Below are 17,716 nucleotides of genomic sequence, written 5' to 3' on the forward strand. Positions count from 1 at the left end.
TTTTTTTTTTTTTTTTTAGTAAATGGGTCATAGATGCATATTTGTCTTGCTCTACTAAGACTTTTACAACATTTGATTGAACAATAAAAATCTTTTGCCAAATAAATTTAGGGGCCTCACTCTATAGACTTTGCTTCAGAGAGAAATGGAAAGAGAACCAAAGAGATGAGAAAACAAAGAGCTTGAACAGAGAGAAAAACAAGCAGGTAAAAAGGAGAAGAAACCAGATCCCACCGATGACTATATTTCTAGTATCTCAGGCTCAGCACACAGCAAGTACACAGTAAATACCTGTTGACTTGATGGATATAAGAATGAACAGAAAGACAGATGGATGAAAACGGGGACAAACTAGCATCCTTTGTTGTCTCTGGGAAATTTATGAAAAAAAAAAAGGACATCTATTCAAACTTCCCTGGATAGCATGTCTTTTAAAGATACTGGAGATCTTTAAACCATTTTACTTTTTTAAAATTCACTAAAATCAAAGAAGACAAGTAAACTATTTTTAACTAATAATTTCATTAATCTCTATCATGGCAAGCATCACATTAGTTTTTTACAAGAGAAACCTCTAATACAGCAAAATCATATTTTTATATGTTAAACACTTTATCTTATCTCAAGGCTTATTTTTATATACATAACTAATTTTGTCCATTTATGAAACTTAGTGTACAATATAATATTTTATTTATTTAAAGTATCTGCCTGCAATGCAGGAGACCTGGGTTTGATCCCTGGGGTTTGGAAGATCCACTGGAGAAGAAAAAGGCTACCCACTCCAGTATTCTGGCCTGGAGAATTCCATGGACTGTATGTATAGTCCATGGGGTCACAAAGAGTCAGACACCGACTTTCTCTTTCACTTTACTTTATTTAAATTACAGATTTAGAGTTGCTAGGTCTTCCCTTCTACATCATTTGAATTAAGGCTATGATTAGATGCTTGAGTCCTTCTTTATCTCTGGTTTTAACCAGATAAATCCCATTTTGCCTAGGACAGTTTTAGCTTAAGCCTGTTATACATTCTCCACTATTAAGAACTTTTCTCATCATGCTCCAAGTGTTAGGGTTTGAACAGCAAATTATATGATGACCCGAGTTATATTATACCCTTACTGGAAAAAAAATGCTGATCCAGAACATATTCTGATACAAAGCAGTGTCTGCATAAAGCAGTTACTTGTTATCTTTTAATATAAATCACTGTACTAGTGTATATGGAGAAGGAAATGACACCCCACTCCAGCACTCTTGCCTTGAAACTTCCATGGACTGAGGAGACTGGTAGGCTACAGTCCATGGGGTTGCAGAGAGTCGGACCCAACTGAGCGACTTCACTTCACTAGTGTATACGCACTGTCACCCCGGTGAGATTAAGAGCCCCAGAAGAGGGGGGCCCTCCATCTTTCACCCCAACCTCCCTCATGACAAGAGTACAACCAGTACAACACAGAGAAGGACTTGAAATATTGGCATCGCCGTTTTCTGTTTCTGTGATGTTCACAGAAAAGGGCTGACTTGACACCCCGCATGTACAAGCTGCTAAGGACCATCAGTGATTCAGCAAGTGTCAGGGATGAGAAGAACAGGCAAAGGAGACGTGCTTAAAGAAGAGGCAGAAAGAAACCATTCTTTCAGGAGTCCAAACAGGAGGTTCTGAGATTTCTGGGGCCAAAGACAACCAAAAGTAAGCTTGAAGAATACCAATGCAGCTTGAAGCAGACCTTCCCATGACTGAAGACCCTGCTGAGTAAACTGAAAGATGTGGGGACAAGTACAAGCCTGATTTCTGGTGCCAGCTAAACGTGACATGAAGAAACCTGAGAGAAGAGGTTTGCCTGCCTGCACAGGAGGACTGTCCACTGAATCCAACAGAGAAGCCTACTCATTTGTATAAAACAATGTGCTGGACAGAGGGGCAGGTTCAAATAATAACATAATAGTAAACATGAGGGCGGAGGGGGAAACAGCATGCATGGCTTAAGAAAAAGAAAAACAGGAGACATGCCCACTGACTATCAAGGGAGTATGGCAAAGACTGGGAATAACATTTCTGCAGCTTAAAACTGATGATAAAAATACAAGAGCAAAGAGTTGTAATATCACCTTATATTTCAGTTCAGTTCAGTCGCTCAGTCCTGTCTGACTCCTTGAGACCCCATGAATCGCAGCACGCCAGGCCTCCCTGTTCATCACCAACTCCCGGAGTTCACTCAGACTCATGTCCATCAAGTCCATGATGCCATCCAGCCATCTCATCCTCTGTCATCCCCTTCTCCTCCTGCCCCTAATCCCTCCCAGCATCAGAGTCTTTTCCAGTGAGTCAACGCTTCACATGAGGTGGCCAAACTACTGGAGTTTCAGCTTTAGCATCATTCCTTCCAAAGAAATCCCAGGGTTGATCTTCAGAATGGATTGGTTGGATCTCCTTGCAGTCCAAGGACTCTCAAGAGTCTTCTCCAACACCACAGTTCAAAAGCATCAATTCTTCAGCACTCAGCTTTCTTCACAGTCCAACTCTCATACCCATACATGACCACGGGGAAAACCATAGCCTTGACTAGACGGACCTTAGTCGGCAAAGTAATGTCTCTGCTTTTGAATATGCTATCTAGGTTGGTCATAACTTTTCTTCCAAGGAGTAAGCGTCTTTTAATTTCATGGCTGCAGTCACCATCTGCAGTGATTTTCGAGCCCCCAAAAATAAAGTCTGACACTGTTTTAAAGGTCACAAATTTCTTCTGCATCCATACTGGAATGCGATCCAAACCTCAAATCTAATGTGTTGAGGATCATTATCTTCACTTAGAAGGAGACAGGGACCCCGGAAGTGAATGTTTAACTGAAGGTCACTCAACCCTAAAGAAGCTAAAACACACTAGCCTTCACAAAGAGAAGAATATCAATTACCAGATATGATAATAATAATAAACTGACAAGCTTAATGTCAATCTCTGCTGCTGCTGCTAAGTTCTGTTGCTAAGTTGCTTCAGTCGTGTCTGGCTCTGTGTGACCCCATAGACCTCAGCCCACCAGGATCCCCCATCCCTGGGATTCTCCAGGCAAGAACACTGGAATGGGTTGCCATTTCCTTCTCCAATGCATGAAAGTGAAAAGTGAAAGTGAAGTCGCTCAGTTGTATCCAATTCTTTGTGACCCCACGGACTGTGGCCTACCAGGCTCCTCGTCCATGGGATTTTCCAGGCAAGAGTTCTGGAGTGGGGTGCCATTGCCTTCTCCGAATGTCAATCTCTAACAAAGTACAATAAAATATTAAAAAACAAATGCTTATTTTTAGAAGTTATTCATCATGAACAAGTTATTTGGAGCTAACATGACACTCTTTTTAGGAAGAGTTAAAATTTCAATGGCAACAAGATCAGTGTCTCAGTCGTGTCCTGACTCTTTGTGACCCTATGGACTATAATCCACCAGGCTAGTCTGTCAGTGGGATTTTCCAGTTAAGAATACCAGAGTGGGTTGAGATTTCCTTCTCCAAGGGATCTTCCCCAACCAGGGATCAAACCCACATCTCCTGAGTCTCCTGCATTGAAGGTGGATTCTTACCACTGAGCCACAGGGGGAAGCCACAAGGTTTGTAGCAAAGCAACAGGCAGACTCCTTTACTCACTCATTCTCTGTCCTTTCTCGCCAGATGACTGAAACCACAGCTCTCTCTTGGTCACTACTAAATTTCATTGGTCCTCAGTGCAATGGACAACAATGCTCCACATATTATTCAATGGGAAGGGAGTCAGTGAGTAAATTCTGTCTTTATGTACAAATTCAAGAAATGCAGGCTAGAGGATAGTGGTAGGATGTTCTGATTAATGGATTGACTTAACCTGGAAGACCTATCTTCAGGGCTCCAAGCCAGTCTTTTCCTCCCTAATCTGTATGTGTGGGGGGCGGGGGTGGGGGGGGTGGGGAGCGGTGCTCTGGGTCTTCATTGCTGTGTGCGGGCTTCCCCTCATCCCAGCAAGTAGGAGCTACTCTTGGTTCCAGAGTGAGGGTTTCTATTGCGATGGCTTCTCTTGCTGCTGAGCACAGGCTCTAGGCAGGTGAGCTCAGTGGTGGTGGCTCAAGGGCCCTAGCTGCATGCGGGCTCTGCAGCTGTGGTGCACGGGCTTAGCTGCCTTGCCACTAATGGGATCTTCCCAGACCAGGAATGGAATCTTTGTTCCCTGCACTGGCGGGCAGATTCTTATTCACTGTACCACAGGGAAGCCCTCTTCCCTAATTTTTAATCAGTAATTTAAACACATAAGATAATTCATTTTATCTACCCTTACCATCTACTGAACAGTTACATTTTTACACAGGTGGCATGGTGGTAAAAGAATCTACCTACTAAAGTAGGTGACTCAGAAGACCTGGGTTCAATCACTAGGTCAGGAAAATCCCCTGGAATCAGTTCAGCTCAGGTCAGTCACTCAGTCATATCCAACTCTTTGCGACCCCATGGACTGCAGCACGCCAGGCCTCCCTGTCCATCACAAACTCCCAGAGATTACTCAAAAACTCATGCCCATTGAGTCAGTGATGCCATCCAACCATCTCACCCTCTGTCGTCCCCTTCTCCTCCTGCCTTCAACCTTTCCCAGCATCAGGGTCTTTTCAAATGAGTCAGTTCTTCACATGAGGTGGCCAAAGTATTGGAGTTTCAGCTTCAGCATCAGTCCTTCCAATGAATATTCAGGACTGATTTCCTTTAGGATGGACTGGTTGGATCTCCTTGCAGTCCAAGGGAATCTCGAGAGTCTTCTCCATCACCACAGTTCATATAGTCCATGGGGTCACAAAGAGTCAGACACAGTTGAGTGAGTGAACACACACACACACCCAAGTTTGCTTGTAATATCTAATATATTCTTCCTGTCCTCTTTTTGAAGAAATACAATAATGCCATTTTACAGATGAGAAAACTGAGACTTTAAAAAAGGTTATGCAGTCTTCTCAAGTTAACACAACCAGTGAATGGCAGAGTAAGGCTGCAAAGCCCAACCTGACCCCACAGCCTGCCTTAACAAATATGTGTATTATGCTGATAAAATCTGCAGAAAATACCGAGCTATCAATGATATATAATACATGGAAGTTTGTTATTGAATCAGAATTGAAAATAAGTTTAACAGATCCCACGAGGACACGAAGTATTTAAAGAACTGAAAAAGACAAAGATCTATTTGCATAAAGCTAGAAAGAATACCTAGTGCTGAGGACAGAGGTTCGAGAGATCTTTTAGTTCTTATTGAACTTCCTACTGCTTTGTGAGGCAGTAAGGTCTCCTCTCTTAAAAATGTTTAAGAAGAAGCTGGCTGACATTTCAGGAACTTTTTATAAAAATGGAGTGTAGGACATATGACCTCAGAAGCCCCCAACTTCATTTACTATCAGAAAACATTTTAGTGCAAACAGTAGGTACTCCGAGTTGAAGCAATTCTATTAACTTATATTTTTCATAGTCTGGAATCTTATTTTTTAATGTATCTCACTCACCTAAAAAAAAAATTTATCCCTAAATACAATGTCCTTCATCTAATATGATCATTTATGTACTTAATGCAGCACTACCTATAATTTTAAAATGAAACAACCTGGATAGCTATCCACAAGGGGAGGAGTATAACAAATGGGTTAGATGGTGAAAGAGGTCTGTAACAATATGTATGACATTGTGTGATTTTCAAAAGATCTATATATATAAAGAATAAGTAAAAGTGTGTTTACTATAGCTATTTTTTATATACAAATTGCAAAGTATATATACAAGATAGATAAACAACAAAGACCTACTGTATAGCATAGGGAAATATGTTCAGTATCTTGTAATAATCTATAACAGAAAAGAGTCTGAAAAAGAATTACATATATACACATTTGTATTATGTATGCATAAATGAACCACTTCGCCATACACCTGAAACACTGTAAATCAACTACACTTCCAGTTTTAAAAATTAAATTTAATTTTTAAAAAAAGAAACAGAAGAGAAAAAGTGAGGAAATAAAGATTTAAAAACCTAAGAGCCAATACAGAATAGGCTGAAACAATTTTCCAAAGAACTGAAGCAAGATAAAGATTCAAGGTGAAAATGCAAATGGAAGTATGCTTTTATTTTGGAGGATTTTGTCTTTTGGTTTCCTTTCTGCCTTTGCAAAAATTATCTTGTGTAATTGACTCCCTTTTTAAGGTCTATTATGCCTAACCATTTAAGTTAGCATATTCATGCAAATCAGTGATTTTATCTTTAGGATATACTAAGAGGAGAAGGAAACGGCAACCTATTCCAGTATTCTTGCCTGGAGAATCCCACGGACAGAGGAGCCTGGTGGGCCGCAGTCCATAGGGTCACAAATAGTCAGACATGACTTAGTAACTAAACAACAAGAGTATATAATAGTAGCACATTAAATGCATATTTAACTTACGTAAATTTGACTGTATGTTTTTGCACAATAAAAGCAAATTATCATAGATCATGGCCACTAACTGTAAGCTAACTATATCATCGGGTTATTACATGATCTGGTCTAAAACTTGAAAGAAAAAAGGTTTCATTCAATATATTGTGGGGTTGTACATTACAAACAAATCCATGTATTCTGCTAATAAGCCATTAGAAGATTCTGCAAGGAAATTTCTATGCATCATCAGTATTTGGTGAACAGCTCTGGGTGTTCTTTGGAAGGAATGATGCTAAAGCTGAAACTCCAGTACTTTGGCCACCTCATGCGAAGAGTTAACTCACTGGAAAAGGGAGGGACTGGGGGCAGGAGGAGAAGGGGACGACAGAGGAAGAGATGGCTGGATGGCATCACTGACTCGATGGACATGAGTTTGAGTGAACTCCAGGAGTTGATGATGGACAGGGAGGCCTGGCATGCTGCGATTCATGGGGTCACAAGAGTTGGACACGATTGAGCAACTGAACTGAACTGAACTGAACTGAATGCATTATTAGAAAACACTACTCTTTTTCTCCCTTAACACTAAATCAAGCACTCTTTTGGACTCTAACCCTCACTTAAGATGTAAGCAACTGAACTGTCAGAGAAAAGAGAGAAGAAAATAGTAGTGCTAGCATTTATTACCCACTGAACTGTGAGCCAATACAACCAACTTAAAAGAGCTTCACATACATTATTCCATTTAACGCTTATAAAAACCTCACAAGACAGGTGGTGGAGGTGTGGTTTAGATGCTATGTCATGGCGAAGTCTTGCGACCCCATGGACCTTAGCCCACCAGGCTCCTCCGTTCATGGGATTTGCCAGACAAGAATATTGGAGTGGGTTGCCACTTCCTCCTCCAGGGGATCTTCCCCACCCAGGGACTGAGCACAAGTCTGCTGCACTGGCAGGCCGATTCTTTACTTCTGAGTCACCAGGAAGCATGAGACAGGTCCAGTTCCAATATTATAAGTGAGGAAACGGAGTCACAGAGAAGTTACTGATAACATCAAAATGAAGAACTTCCTTTGTATTTTCATAAAATGTTGTGCCCTGTAATCCCCGATCACTTAACAGATACAAATCTGCTTCTATATCACTTGGACTCAGGTTCCCCAGAAACCTCAACTAGAATCAGTCTTGACTGCAGAGACTGTTCATGAAACTCTAGTGTAAATAGGACCCTCAGCTGAACCTTTCTCCAGCACATGTTGCTTCCCCCATAGAGGTTTGCTCAGAAAAAGCCTAGACGCAGTCCTGCCTTTCCAAGCGCTCACTAACAATGTAGCGATGCAAGACTGGAAAGCAGATGTCAGCACAGTTCTACAAACGAGGCCTAATTACAATACTTCAGAGCAGAATAGCAGAGGTCCCATAGCTGACCTTCTCTCTTTTCTGTGAGAGTGAGACAAATCAAGACAAAAGGAAGTCAAAGGAATAAGACTTCTAAGGAAGAAGATAAAAGGACGGAACAAAAACAGAACCACAGACTGTCTTCATAACCAAAGGTATGATTTCCAGTTCTTTGAATGACGCATTGGGTTCTACTCAAGCCCTGGATGGGTTCACTAGGAAAACTGACCATTTAAAGGTCAGTTAGGGAAATGCTTCTGTTTTTGTACCACATGTAGGCAGGTCAGGCTTCCCAGGTGGCCCAGTGGGTAAAGAATTCGCCTACAAGGCAGGAGATGCGAGTTTGAGTCCTGTGTCAGGAAGATCCCCTGGAGGAGGGCACAGCAACCCACTCCAGAATTCTTGCCTGGAAAATCCCATGGACAGAGAAATCTGGCGGGCTCCAGTCCACGAGGTCAGAAAGGGTCAGACTCAACTGAAATGACTGCGCACACACAAATACACGTAGGCAGGTCATTAGCGGAAGAAGTGAGAACAGGATGCTGTTCTCTGCTCTTTATAAGCCACTTGCAAATGTTGGCATGCACTGTTTTAACAATATAATCAATACCAATCAGAAAGTTTGCCTTAACTGAAATAAGATAGTCAATGATGAAGGTGAAGTAATACATTATAAAATACCGGGGTTTCTCTCTCCCTTAATACTAAAAGCAATTATCTTTTCATTTTCCATAGAGATGAATGAAATCACTGAACAGATAATATTTAAGCTACAACAATTAAAGAGAACTAAGTAGCTCTTCAAGTTTATATTTACATATGCAAGCTCAGCATCAAAATATCGTCCCTACATAAATGAATTTAAAACAAAACAGAAACAGACACAGAAAACAGGCTTGTGGTTGCCAAGGAGGAAGAAGGGCAGAGAGGGGTTTTGGGATTAGTAGACGCAAACTATTATGTATATTATAGTACGGATAAACAGTAAGGCCCTACTCATTGCTTAGCACACAGGGATAGCACAGAGAGCTATATTCAACAGCCTGCAGTAAACCATGTGGAAAAGAATACGAAAAAGAATATAAACATATATGTATAATTGAATCATGGCTTCCCGGGTGACGCTAGTGATACATAGCTGGTAAATAACCAGCTTTCCAGTGCAGGAACATAAGAGATGTTCAATCCCTGGGTCGGGAGATACCCCGGAGGAAAAAATGGCACCCCCCACCCCCACCCCCGTATTCTTGCCTGGGAAATCCCATGGACAGAGGAGCCTGGTGGGCTATAGCCCATGAGGCCAAAAAGCATCAAACACGACTGAGTGAGCAACAGCAATAACTGAATCGACTTTGCTGTACAGCAGAAAATAATGCAACACTGTTATTCAACTATACTTCAATAAATTTTAAGATATATTTATATCTTCCATTTACATACTCATATGGCTACTTTTACATGACTACAAAGGCTGACTGTATCCTTCACAGTAACGATACATAAGTATCCCATCACAGCAGATGCAGAATCTATTATCACGTCACCCAATCCATGTCATTGTTCAAGCACATCTATCATCAGACGCTGAACTGCCTCATCCAATGCGAGTTTAAATTTAACTCACAGGAAATGCTTACAAAACACATGCAGACACCATCCCAACATTTGACTCCAATTTGTTTTAAATAAAGCCTTTTGTATATGCCATACACGTACTGATCAAAAGCAAAGTCAGTACTATACCTGGTTATTTCTTCTTTAAGTTTACATGGATCTTCGGCATAGAATTTAATACCAAAATACAAAGTATATGGAGGTCCAGCTAAAATAAGAAATAAAAATTAAATTTCACATTATAAATTTGCCAAAGTAGTAGTGTAGTATAACACAACTATTAAAAATTACACTCATCAAAAATATTTGCAAACCACATACTGGATAAGGGGTTAATACAAAATATATAAGGAAGTCACACAACTCAATAGCAAAAGACAAATAACCCAATTAAAATATGAAAACTAAATAAATATTTTTCCAAAGACGACGTTCAAACGCCCAAAGATATTCAATACGTGAAAAGCTATTCCACATCACTAATCATCAGGAAAATGCAAATCAAAACCACATTAGGACATTACTTCATGCCTATAAGAACGAACACCTGTAAGAATGGCTATTGTCAGAAAGACAAAAGAGCTGGTGACGGTGTAAAGAAACAAGAACTCTGTACACTGTTGGCCGGGACATAAATTAATGGAACCATTAGGGAAAACAGTACGGAAGTTCCTCAGAAAGTTAAAATCAGAGCTACCATGTAAGCCAACAATCCCACCACTAGGTGTTTATCCAAAGGAAATGAAATCAGGATCTCCAAGAGATGTAGGCACCCCCGAATTCACTGCACTCCTACCACTAACTACTGCAAAAAGTACTCACTAAAATCAGCAAAAAGCTAGAAACAATTTAAATGCTCAGCCGCAGATAGACTATTTAAGTCAACCACAGGACATATACATGGTACTATGCAACTGTTTAACTGAGCAGTCTCTGATACTGTATAACAGACATACAGTCTATTTTCATTTTTAACTAAGTAAATAAAGTTACAAATTAAAAGCTAGGGAGAGGAAGTTACATAGAACAACAGGTAACAAAGTCATAATACATTTATGATATATAAGTGATGTTATTATTTATTATTATTATGACACATATGCTATGGCACACACAAGGCAACCAACACTAGGGTCCTCCCTCTCTCCCCTAGCCTACGCTTTCCTGTATAAGGCCCTCGTTATGCTGGAGCTTCTTGAAAAACTAAATTTTAAAAGAAATTTTGTTATAATTTATCCCTAGAGTTGATTCCATATGTTCAATTTCTATGTTTACTTAATCACTGTGTTTTTATTTCTGACAAATATAACTTCACCCCTGAACACAGATATCAAGGAGGCACCGATTATTAAATATTCAGAAGAGTAGGAAGTCCATCCTCCGCTAATCTGTGGCAATCAAACTCTGTGTTACTAAGTAGGTGGGTCTGCCTGTGCGTACAGGGCCACAAGGGTTCACCTATCTGGGGATGTGAGGAGCACAGATGCTGCTGACATGGTGTTCAAAGGGAAGAAGGCCTTGTCCAGACTACAGAGCTGCTTTTATTCCCCAGAACATGACAGATTCCACACTATTGACCAAGCCTGCTGCTGCTAAGTCGCTTCAGTAGTGTCCGACTCTGTGCGACCCCATAGACGGCAGCCCACCAGGCTCCCCCATCCCTGGGACTCTCCAGGCAAGAACGCTGGAGCGGGTTGCCATGCCAAGCCTAGTCAGTACAAATGTGTTTGGTGATAAGCAGTTAAGCAGAAGTTTGAAAAACATATAGTTAAAAACATTCAGTTTGAACTAATTTTCTCTAAGGACTTTTTGCCAAAATCAGCCCTTCTTTATCCACTTACATATAAAATGTCTTATGTCCAAATACACAAGTTACTATTTGATTGTATCTGATAATGTTCAAAAATGTTTCCTTAACATGTGATTCCCAGCAAGCATCTGGTAACATGTGTAAGGCAGGAAAAGCTCCAAGGAGGTAAAGCAACTCACCCAAGATCCCAAAAGTGAGACCCACATTTGCTAACACCGAGAGTTTAGTGCTTGCTGCCAACTATTGCATACAGGCTCTCAGGAAAAAAAATCATACAACTTCAGAGTAAGGTTAAATAATTCATACACACATCACTGTTTTGTACATCAACTGAAGGCTAAAGAAATGGAAATTCTGGAGCAAGGATATGTCTGCCCAGGTATTTTTCAGCTTCTTAATCTAAAGCTGACTATAAAAATCAGGTGCCAATGAAGTAAATTCCTAGATTATTATCTTGATCTATGTCTTTCCAGGTCTATCTTTAAGAAATCATTTATGTAAAGTAAGTTAATAATGTTTCACTCTAGCAAAATAGAAGCCAGAAACTGGGAATCCTCTAATCTACCCTTTGTGAAGACTGATTTCAAGGCCTTTAATAGCCTCGGCAATGCCAAAGAATGCTCAAACTACTGCACAATTGCACTCATCTCACATGCTTATAAAGTAATGCTCAAAATTCTCCAAGCCAGGCTTCAGCAATACAAGAACCGTGAACTTCCTGATGTTCAAGCGGTTTTAGAAAAGGCAGAGGAATCAGAGATCAAATTGCCAACATCTGCTGGATCATGGAAAAAGCAAGAGAGTACCAGAAAAACATCTACTTCTGCTTTATTGACTATGCCAAAGCCTTTGACTGAGTGGATCACAACAAACTGGAAAATTCTGAAAGAGATGGGAATACCAAACCACCTGACCTGCCTCTTGAGAAACCTGTATGCAGGTCAGGAAGCAACAGTTAGAACTGGACAGGGAACAACAGACTGGTTCCAAATAGGAAAAGGAGTACGTCAAGGCTGTATATTGTCACCCTGCTTATTTAACTTCTATGCAGAGTACATCATGAGAAACGCTGGGCTGGAAGAAGCACAAGCTGGAATCAAGATTGCCAAGAGAAATATCAATAACCTCAGATACGCAGATGACAACACCCTTGTGGCAGAAAAGTGAAGAGGAACTAAAAAGCCTTTTGATGAAAGTGAAAGAGGAGAGTGAAAAAGTTGGCTTAAAGCTCAACATTCAAAAAACTAAGATCATGGCATCCAGTCCCATCACTTCATGGGAAATGGATGGGGAAACACTGGAAACAGTGTTAGACTTCATTTTTTGGGCTCCAAAATCACTGCAGATGGTGACTGCAGCCATGAAATTAAAAGACACTTGCTCCTTGGAAGAAAAGTTATGACCAACCTAGATAGCATATTGAAAAGCAGAGACATTACTTTGCTGACTAAGGTCCGTGTAGTCAAGGCTATGGTTTTTCCAGAAGTCATGTATGGATGTGAGAGTTGGACTGTGAAGAAGGCTGAGTGCCAAAGAATTGATGCTTTTGAACTGTGGTGTTGGAGAAGACTCTTGAGAGTCCCTTGGACTGCAAGGAAATCCAACCAGTCCATTCTGAAGGAGATCAGCCCTGGGTGTTCTTTGGAAGGAATGATGCTAAAGCTGAAACTCCAGTACTTTGGCCACCTCATGTGAAGAGTTGACTCACTGGAAAAGACTTTGATGCTGGGAGGGATTGGGGGCAGGAGGAGAAGGGGATGACAGAGGATGAGATGGCTGGATGGCATCACTGACTCAATGGACATGAATCTGAGTGGACTCCGGGAGTTGGTGATGGACAGGGAGGCCTGGCGTGCTGCAATTCATGGGGTCGCAAAGAGTCGGACACGACTGAGTGACTGAACTGAACTTAGCCCAGGATATCTAAATCAAAATTTACCAATGAGAATTCTGGTGACTAGAAAATATTCTGTCATTGTTACAGATATTCCTTCTGACTTATCTGCTGGAGATGTGAGAGGCATCCTCCCTCATTAATTTTCAAACTATCTTATAAAATAATAAACTATGCATTATTCACTTGCCGTGCTGCTGCTAAGCCGCGTCAGTCATGTCCAGGGCTGCTTCTCTGTCCATGGGACTCCCCAGGCAAGAATACTGGAGTGGGTTGCCATTTCCTTCTCCATTCAATTGTAATATCAGTGTTTTATTCTTTCTGTACATCAAATTTTTGACAGGATGACATTTATTTAGGATGAGAAAGTTATAACTGCATTAAGAAATGCAGTTAAAAACTGTAACTGCATTACAGATTATAGATATTAAACATAATATTTTATACTATGTAAAGAAATAGATACTTCAAATGCTCTTAAAGGAACACTTGAATAATATACTTTAAATAAAATAATTTACATTTTTCTCCACATTTGCATATAAATCTGCTTTAAAATACTAAAATTTTTCTAATTTTTGAACTAGTATTTTTTAAGTAAGTGGCTGAAATGGATAAGAATTTATTGTATTTATTATTCCACCTGAATCTTTTGGGAAAGTGCAGATTTCTAGATCCTGAGGGATGAGACTTGTTAAACTGGAGCATCTACCATTCGTATCAGGATACCTCATGGAAGTTATCTGCATTCACATCTAATCACATGAACCTCCTGCTTCCTCTCAGCTTTCAGTGGGCAGTTTGCTCACTCAGGAAGCACGTGGAATGAGAAGTCAGATGGTCAGGGCTTTGGTCATCCCTCCAATACGGAGCAGCTTCTCATCCATGGCAGGTCGCAAACCCTTTCTGATTAGGACTTTCTCTTGAGTAGGCTGAAGGGGCAGAACTTGATGTCTAAGGTATATATTTTGAGGGTGCTTTCTAATTTCATAGGCCACCAGCCCCATCTCTGAAAACTGTTGCTCATTCTCATCCAGAATGCTGGCCCCCTACCAACTGTGTTTGTACTGACCTTGGAAAAGCCTAGACACAGCTGAGTGGACTGAAGTGAGCTACTAATGCAAACTGGCCAAACACCCTCCCAAGAGTTTGGAGTTGCAATTCAGAGACAGCCAGTTCGCCTCTGCTTGTGGTTAGAGCTATAACTTGGAAACTGTGGAGGTTTCCACCACAGACATGGAGTGGCAAAAAGAGCCGGACCACAGAGAGAAACAAAAATGATGCTGATGTTCAGAGAAATGGTATGTGCTTAGTTCCTGACAATTTTGCAGCTCTTAGTTCCCAATTCCTTCCTGAGGCACAGCTCTGTTCCTGCCCGTGGGGTCCATAGAGCACCATGTGACCCATTTCACCCCAAGGAATGAATCAATACACAGGAAAAGTACAGACTCAGAATGGGGTAAGGAAGGCCAGAAGAATCCTCTAGGTCTTATCAGCAATAATTCAGCAAAATAGTTTAATGATACGGTTTCAGTTTGGGATAACAGAAAAGTTTCAGAGATGGTTACTGGTGATAGCTACAAACCAATATGAGTGTATTTAATGCTGCTGAACTGTACACTCCAAAATGGTAAACATGGTACATCTTATGTTATACATTTTACTAATAATTTTAATAATAAAGATGATTTAAAAATAACTACTCTTCTACACACTTAAGGGCTGCAAGTGTGTGGCATGTGTACATTTATAAATAAAAATCTGAGTTATGAAAATTAATGAATATAACATTAATTAGACTTCTGAGTCAATTAGTAGACTCATATTGATAAAGTCAAAACCAAAATAGATGGATCCTTTATGAATTCATAGCAATCTTTCAGGTTATAAGGGCATTCCTTAATTATTGACTGAGTAAATAATGTGAAGGGCAATACCACTCTTTAACCCAAGAAACTCAAGCACTTTAATATATCCAATGCCCACTTGCTTTTCAAATCAGTGCCTCTCTGCTTTTTCTGTCTGAAGGTGAAATTTCAAAAGCAATGGAAAAATCACAGACAGAAGTCCAGGCCAGGTGCCCCCGAAAGCAAAATTCAATACTCATCTCCTCAGAGTCCCTATCCACACAATCTAATCAGAGTCTCGAGAGACTGAGCAATGTATAAACACCCATTCCATACTCTGGCACTCAAGTGCTAATATTCACACCTGTGGTCTTACAGCCTATTTCTGCACTCATCTAATCATGGACATTATATCATTTTCAAATGTCAACAAAGTTAAAATCAAATACCTACTGTTGATCAGTTCTTTGTGTTCAGACAGGGTTTTCGCAGGATCCAGCCAATACTGGTGTGAGGAAGAAAAGAGTAATTGCAGAAATTAGTTGCATTTCATTGGCCTTCTCTTCAAGAATATTTGCAAAGTGTTATTTTTTAATTACATTTAAATAATAAGTAAAACATTTGATTTATGATATATACACACAAACATACATAAGAATTTTCTGCTGCTAGAACATTAAAAGAGAAATGACATCAGTGTTGGGAGAGAAGAGAAACAGTACATGCTGGGTTCTTAGTTGAATTCTCATGTTGGTTATAAGATCAGCAACATCAAGATGATAATGAGTGAGTTTCTTACAGTCTTTGGCTGCAGAGAATGCCACCCAAATCTCTTTCCAGCATCCCCACAGCAACTCCCCTATAGACACGTCTCTCCGTAAAATTTTCTCTGTTCATTTCCAGTCCCATCCCTGACAAGCATCTCTGCCAAGTGTAAGGAAGAAAGCAATCTAATCAAATCATGTCCAGGAGAAGAGGCCCAGTTCAGGGAGTGAGGGTTCAAGTCCCAGAGCACACCTATCTGGATTCCATCCTCTCCCCTCATTCATCACCATATAACTTGGAACCAGTTACTGGACATCTTGGGGCTTCCCAGGTGGCACTAGTGGTAAAGAATTGTGACAGTCACTCAGTCATGTTCGACTCTTTGTGACCCCATGGACTATACAGTCCATGGAATTCTCCAGGCCACAACACTACAGTAAGTAGCCTTTCCCTTCTCCAGGGAATCTTCCCAATCCAGGGATCAAACGCAGGTCTCCCGCATTGCAGGTGGATTCTTTACCAGCTGAGCCACAAGGGAAGTCTGAGTACTGGAGTGGGTAGCCTATCCTTTCTCCAGAGGATCTTCCTGACCCAGGAATTGATCTGGGATCTCCTGCACTGCAGGTGGATTCTTTACCAACTGAACTATCGGGGAAGCCCAGTGGTAAAGAGCCTGCCTGCCAATTCAGGAGACATGGGTCTGATCCCTGGGTTGGGAAGATCCCCTGGAGGAGAGCATGGCAACCCACTTCAGTCTTCTTGCCTGTAGAATCCCATGGGCAGAGGAGACTAGTGGGCTACAGTCCACAGGGCTGCAGACAGCTGGACGGGACGGAAGACTCAGCACACATGCAAGCACTGGGCGTCTCTCTCTGACCTTCCGCATAGGCTCGCTGGGAGGATGAAGTCAATTACGCCCTGCAGAGGCTTTATAGCAGCCCCTGCCTCACACTGAGTATGCAACACGTGCTAGCGATGATTAGCATTAAGGTGTGATGGTCATTCTTAATAAGTATCATTAGCCAGTCTTAAGATACTTGCTTATCAACTCAAATTAATCTTCAGAGGACAGAATTTTAGACAGTAATGGGAGAATTGGGGCCCTGTCGAGAGGCCTTCCTTTAAATCTCATCTTTGTGAAATAAAATCACTGAAAGGAAAAGAAACAAGCTTTCTGCCTCATCTGGAGGAAGAGCAGAGGAGGAGCAAGGACAAAGCGGGCAGAAGCACCCCGAGTTCCCACAGAAGCACACAGTCAAAGGGATCCCAGTGCCTGTTAAGTCAGGGGAGCGGGCAAGGTGGAACCTTCACCCCACTACTCTTGCCAAATGTTGGTGGTTCCAAGGGCCAAGCTAACCAGTTTCCACAGTTTCCATTTTATCGTGTTTACTGGATGAAGAAGGGGAAACTCTCATAGCATGGAGGCAGGAGCTAGTCCAACCTGAACCACTTTATTCCTAGCACTCTTGTGTCTGTCCAGGCAAAGCATTCACAATGAAAACATTCACTCTCTCTTAATCACCCTGGGTCAGGAATAACAAACCACAAAAGGAGCCTCAGAGAACCTTTTGGCCCAGCACCCCTTTTCCTGCCGCTTCACCAAGGGCAGAAATGCTCACTCTGCTGTGTAACAGTACCAGTAATTATAAATAGTTATTATAATATTTTATATAATCCCCTTACCTTTTATTCCTATTTACATATAATAAAAATCACTCATCCTAAATGAGTATCATAATCATTTTATTACAGATTTTATCACAATACTTAACTCTATTCATGTATACATAATCCTCACTATTTGCCACTCACAGAGCTGTTTCAAATTTTCTTACTTTTTCAAAAGGTAACCAATATAAACATATTTGATTACCCATCACCTTTGAGAAATAAAATCACTGAAAGAAAAAGAAGCCTTCTGCCTCATCTTATATATTTGACAAATATATATGCTTCCCTGGTGGCTCAGATGGT

General features: G+C 40.8%; 1 protein-coding gene across 8 annotated transcripts in view; it reads right to left on the reverse strand.

Moving 5' to 3' along the window:
• Positions 1–17,716, reverse strand: part of EPB41L4A (erythrocyte membrane protein band 4.1 like 4A) — a 284,136-nt gene that overhangs the window by 120,028 nt on the left and 146,392 nt on the right. For all 8 annotated transcript variants that reach the window (XM_018053741.1, XM_018053739.1, XM_018053736.1 and 5 more), the window contains 2 exons: positions 15,431–15,482; positions 9,556–9,634 (listed from right to left, as the gene is read on the reverse strand). In XM_018053741.1, the coding sequence (XP_017909230.1) occupies positions 9,556–9,634; positions 15,431–15,482 (131 nt within the window). The remainder of the gene's footprint in view (positions 1–9,555; positions 9,635–15,430; positions 15,483–17,716) is intronic.

The sequence above is a fragment of the Capra hircus genome, chromosome 10 (assembly GCF_001704415.2).
Source record: "Capra hircus breed San Clemente chromosome 10, ASM170441v1, whole genome shotgun sequence".
Classification (NCBI taxonomy): Eukaryota; Metazoa; Chordata; class Mammalia; order Artiodactyla; family Bovidae; genus Capra; species Capra hircus.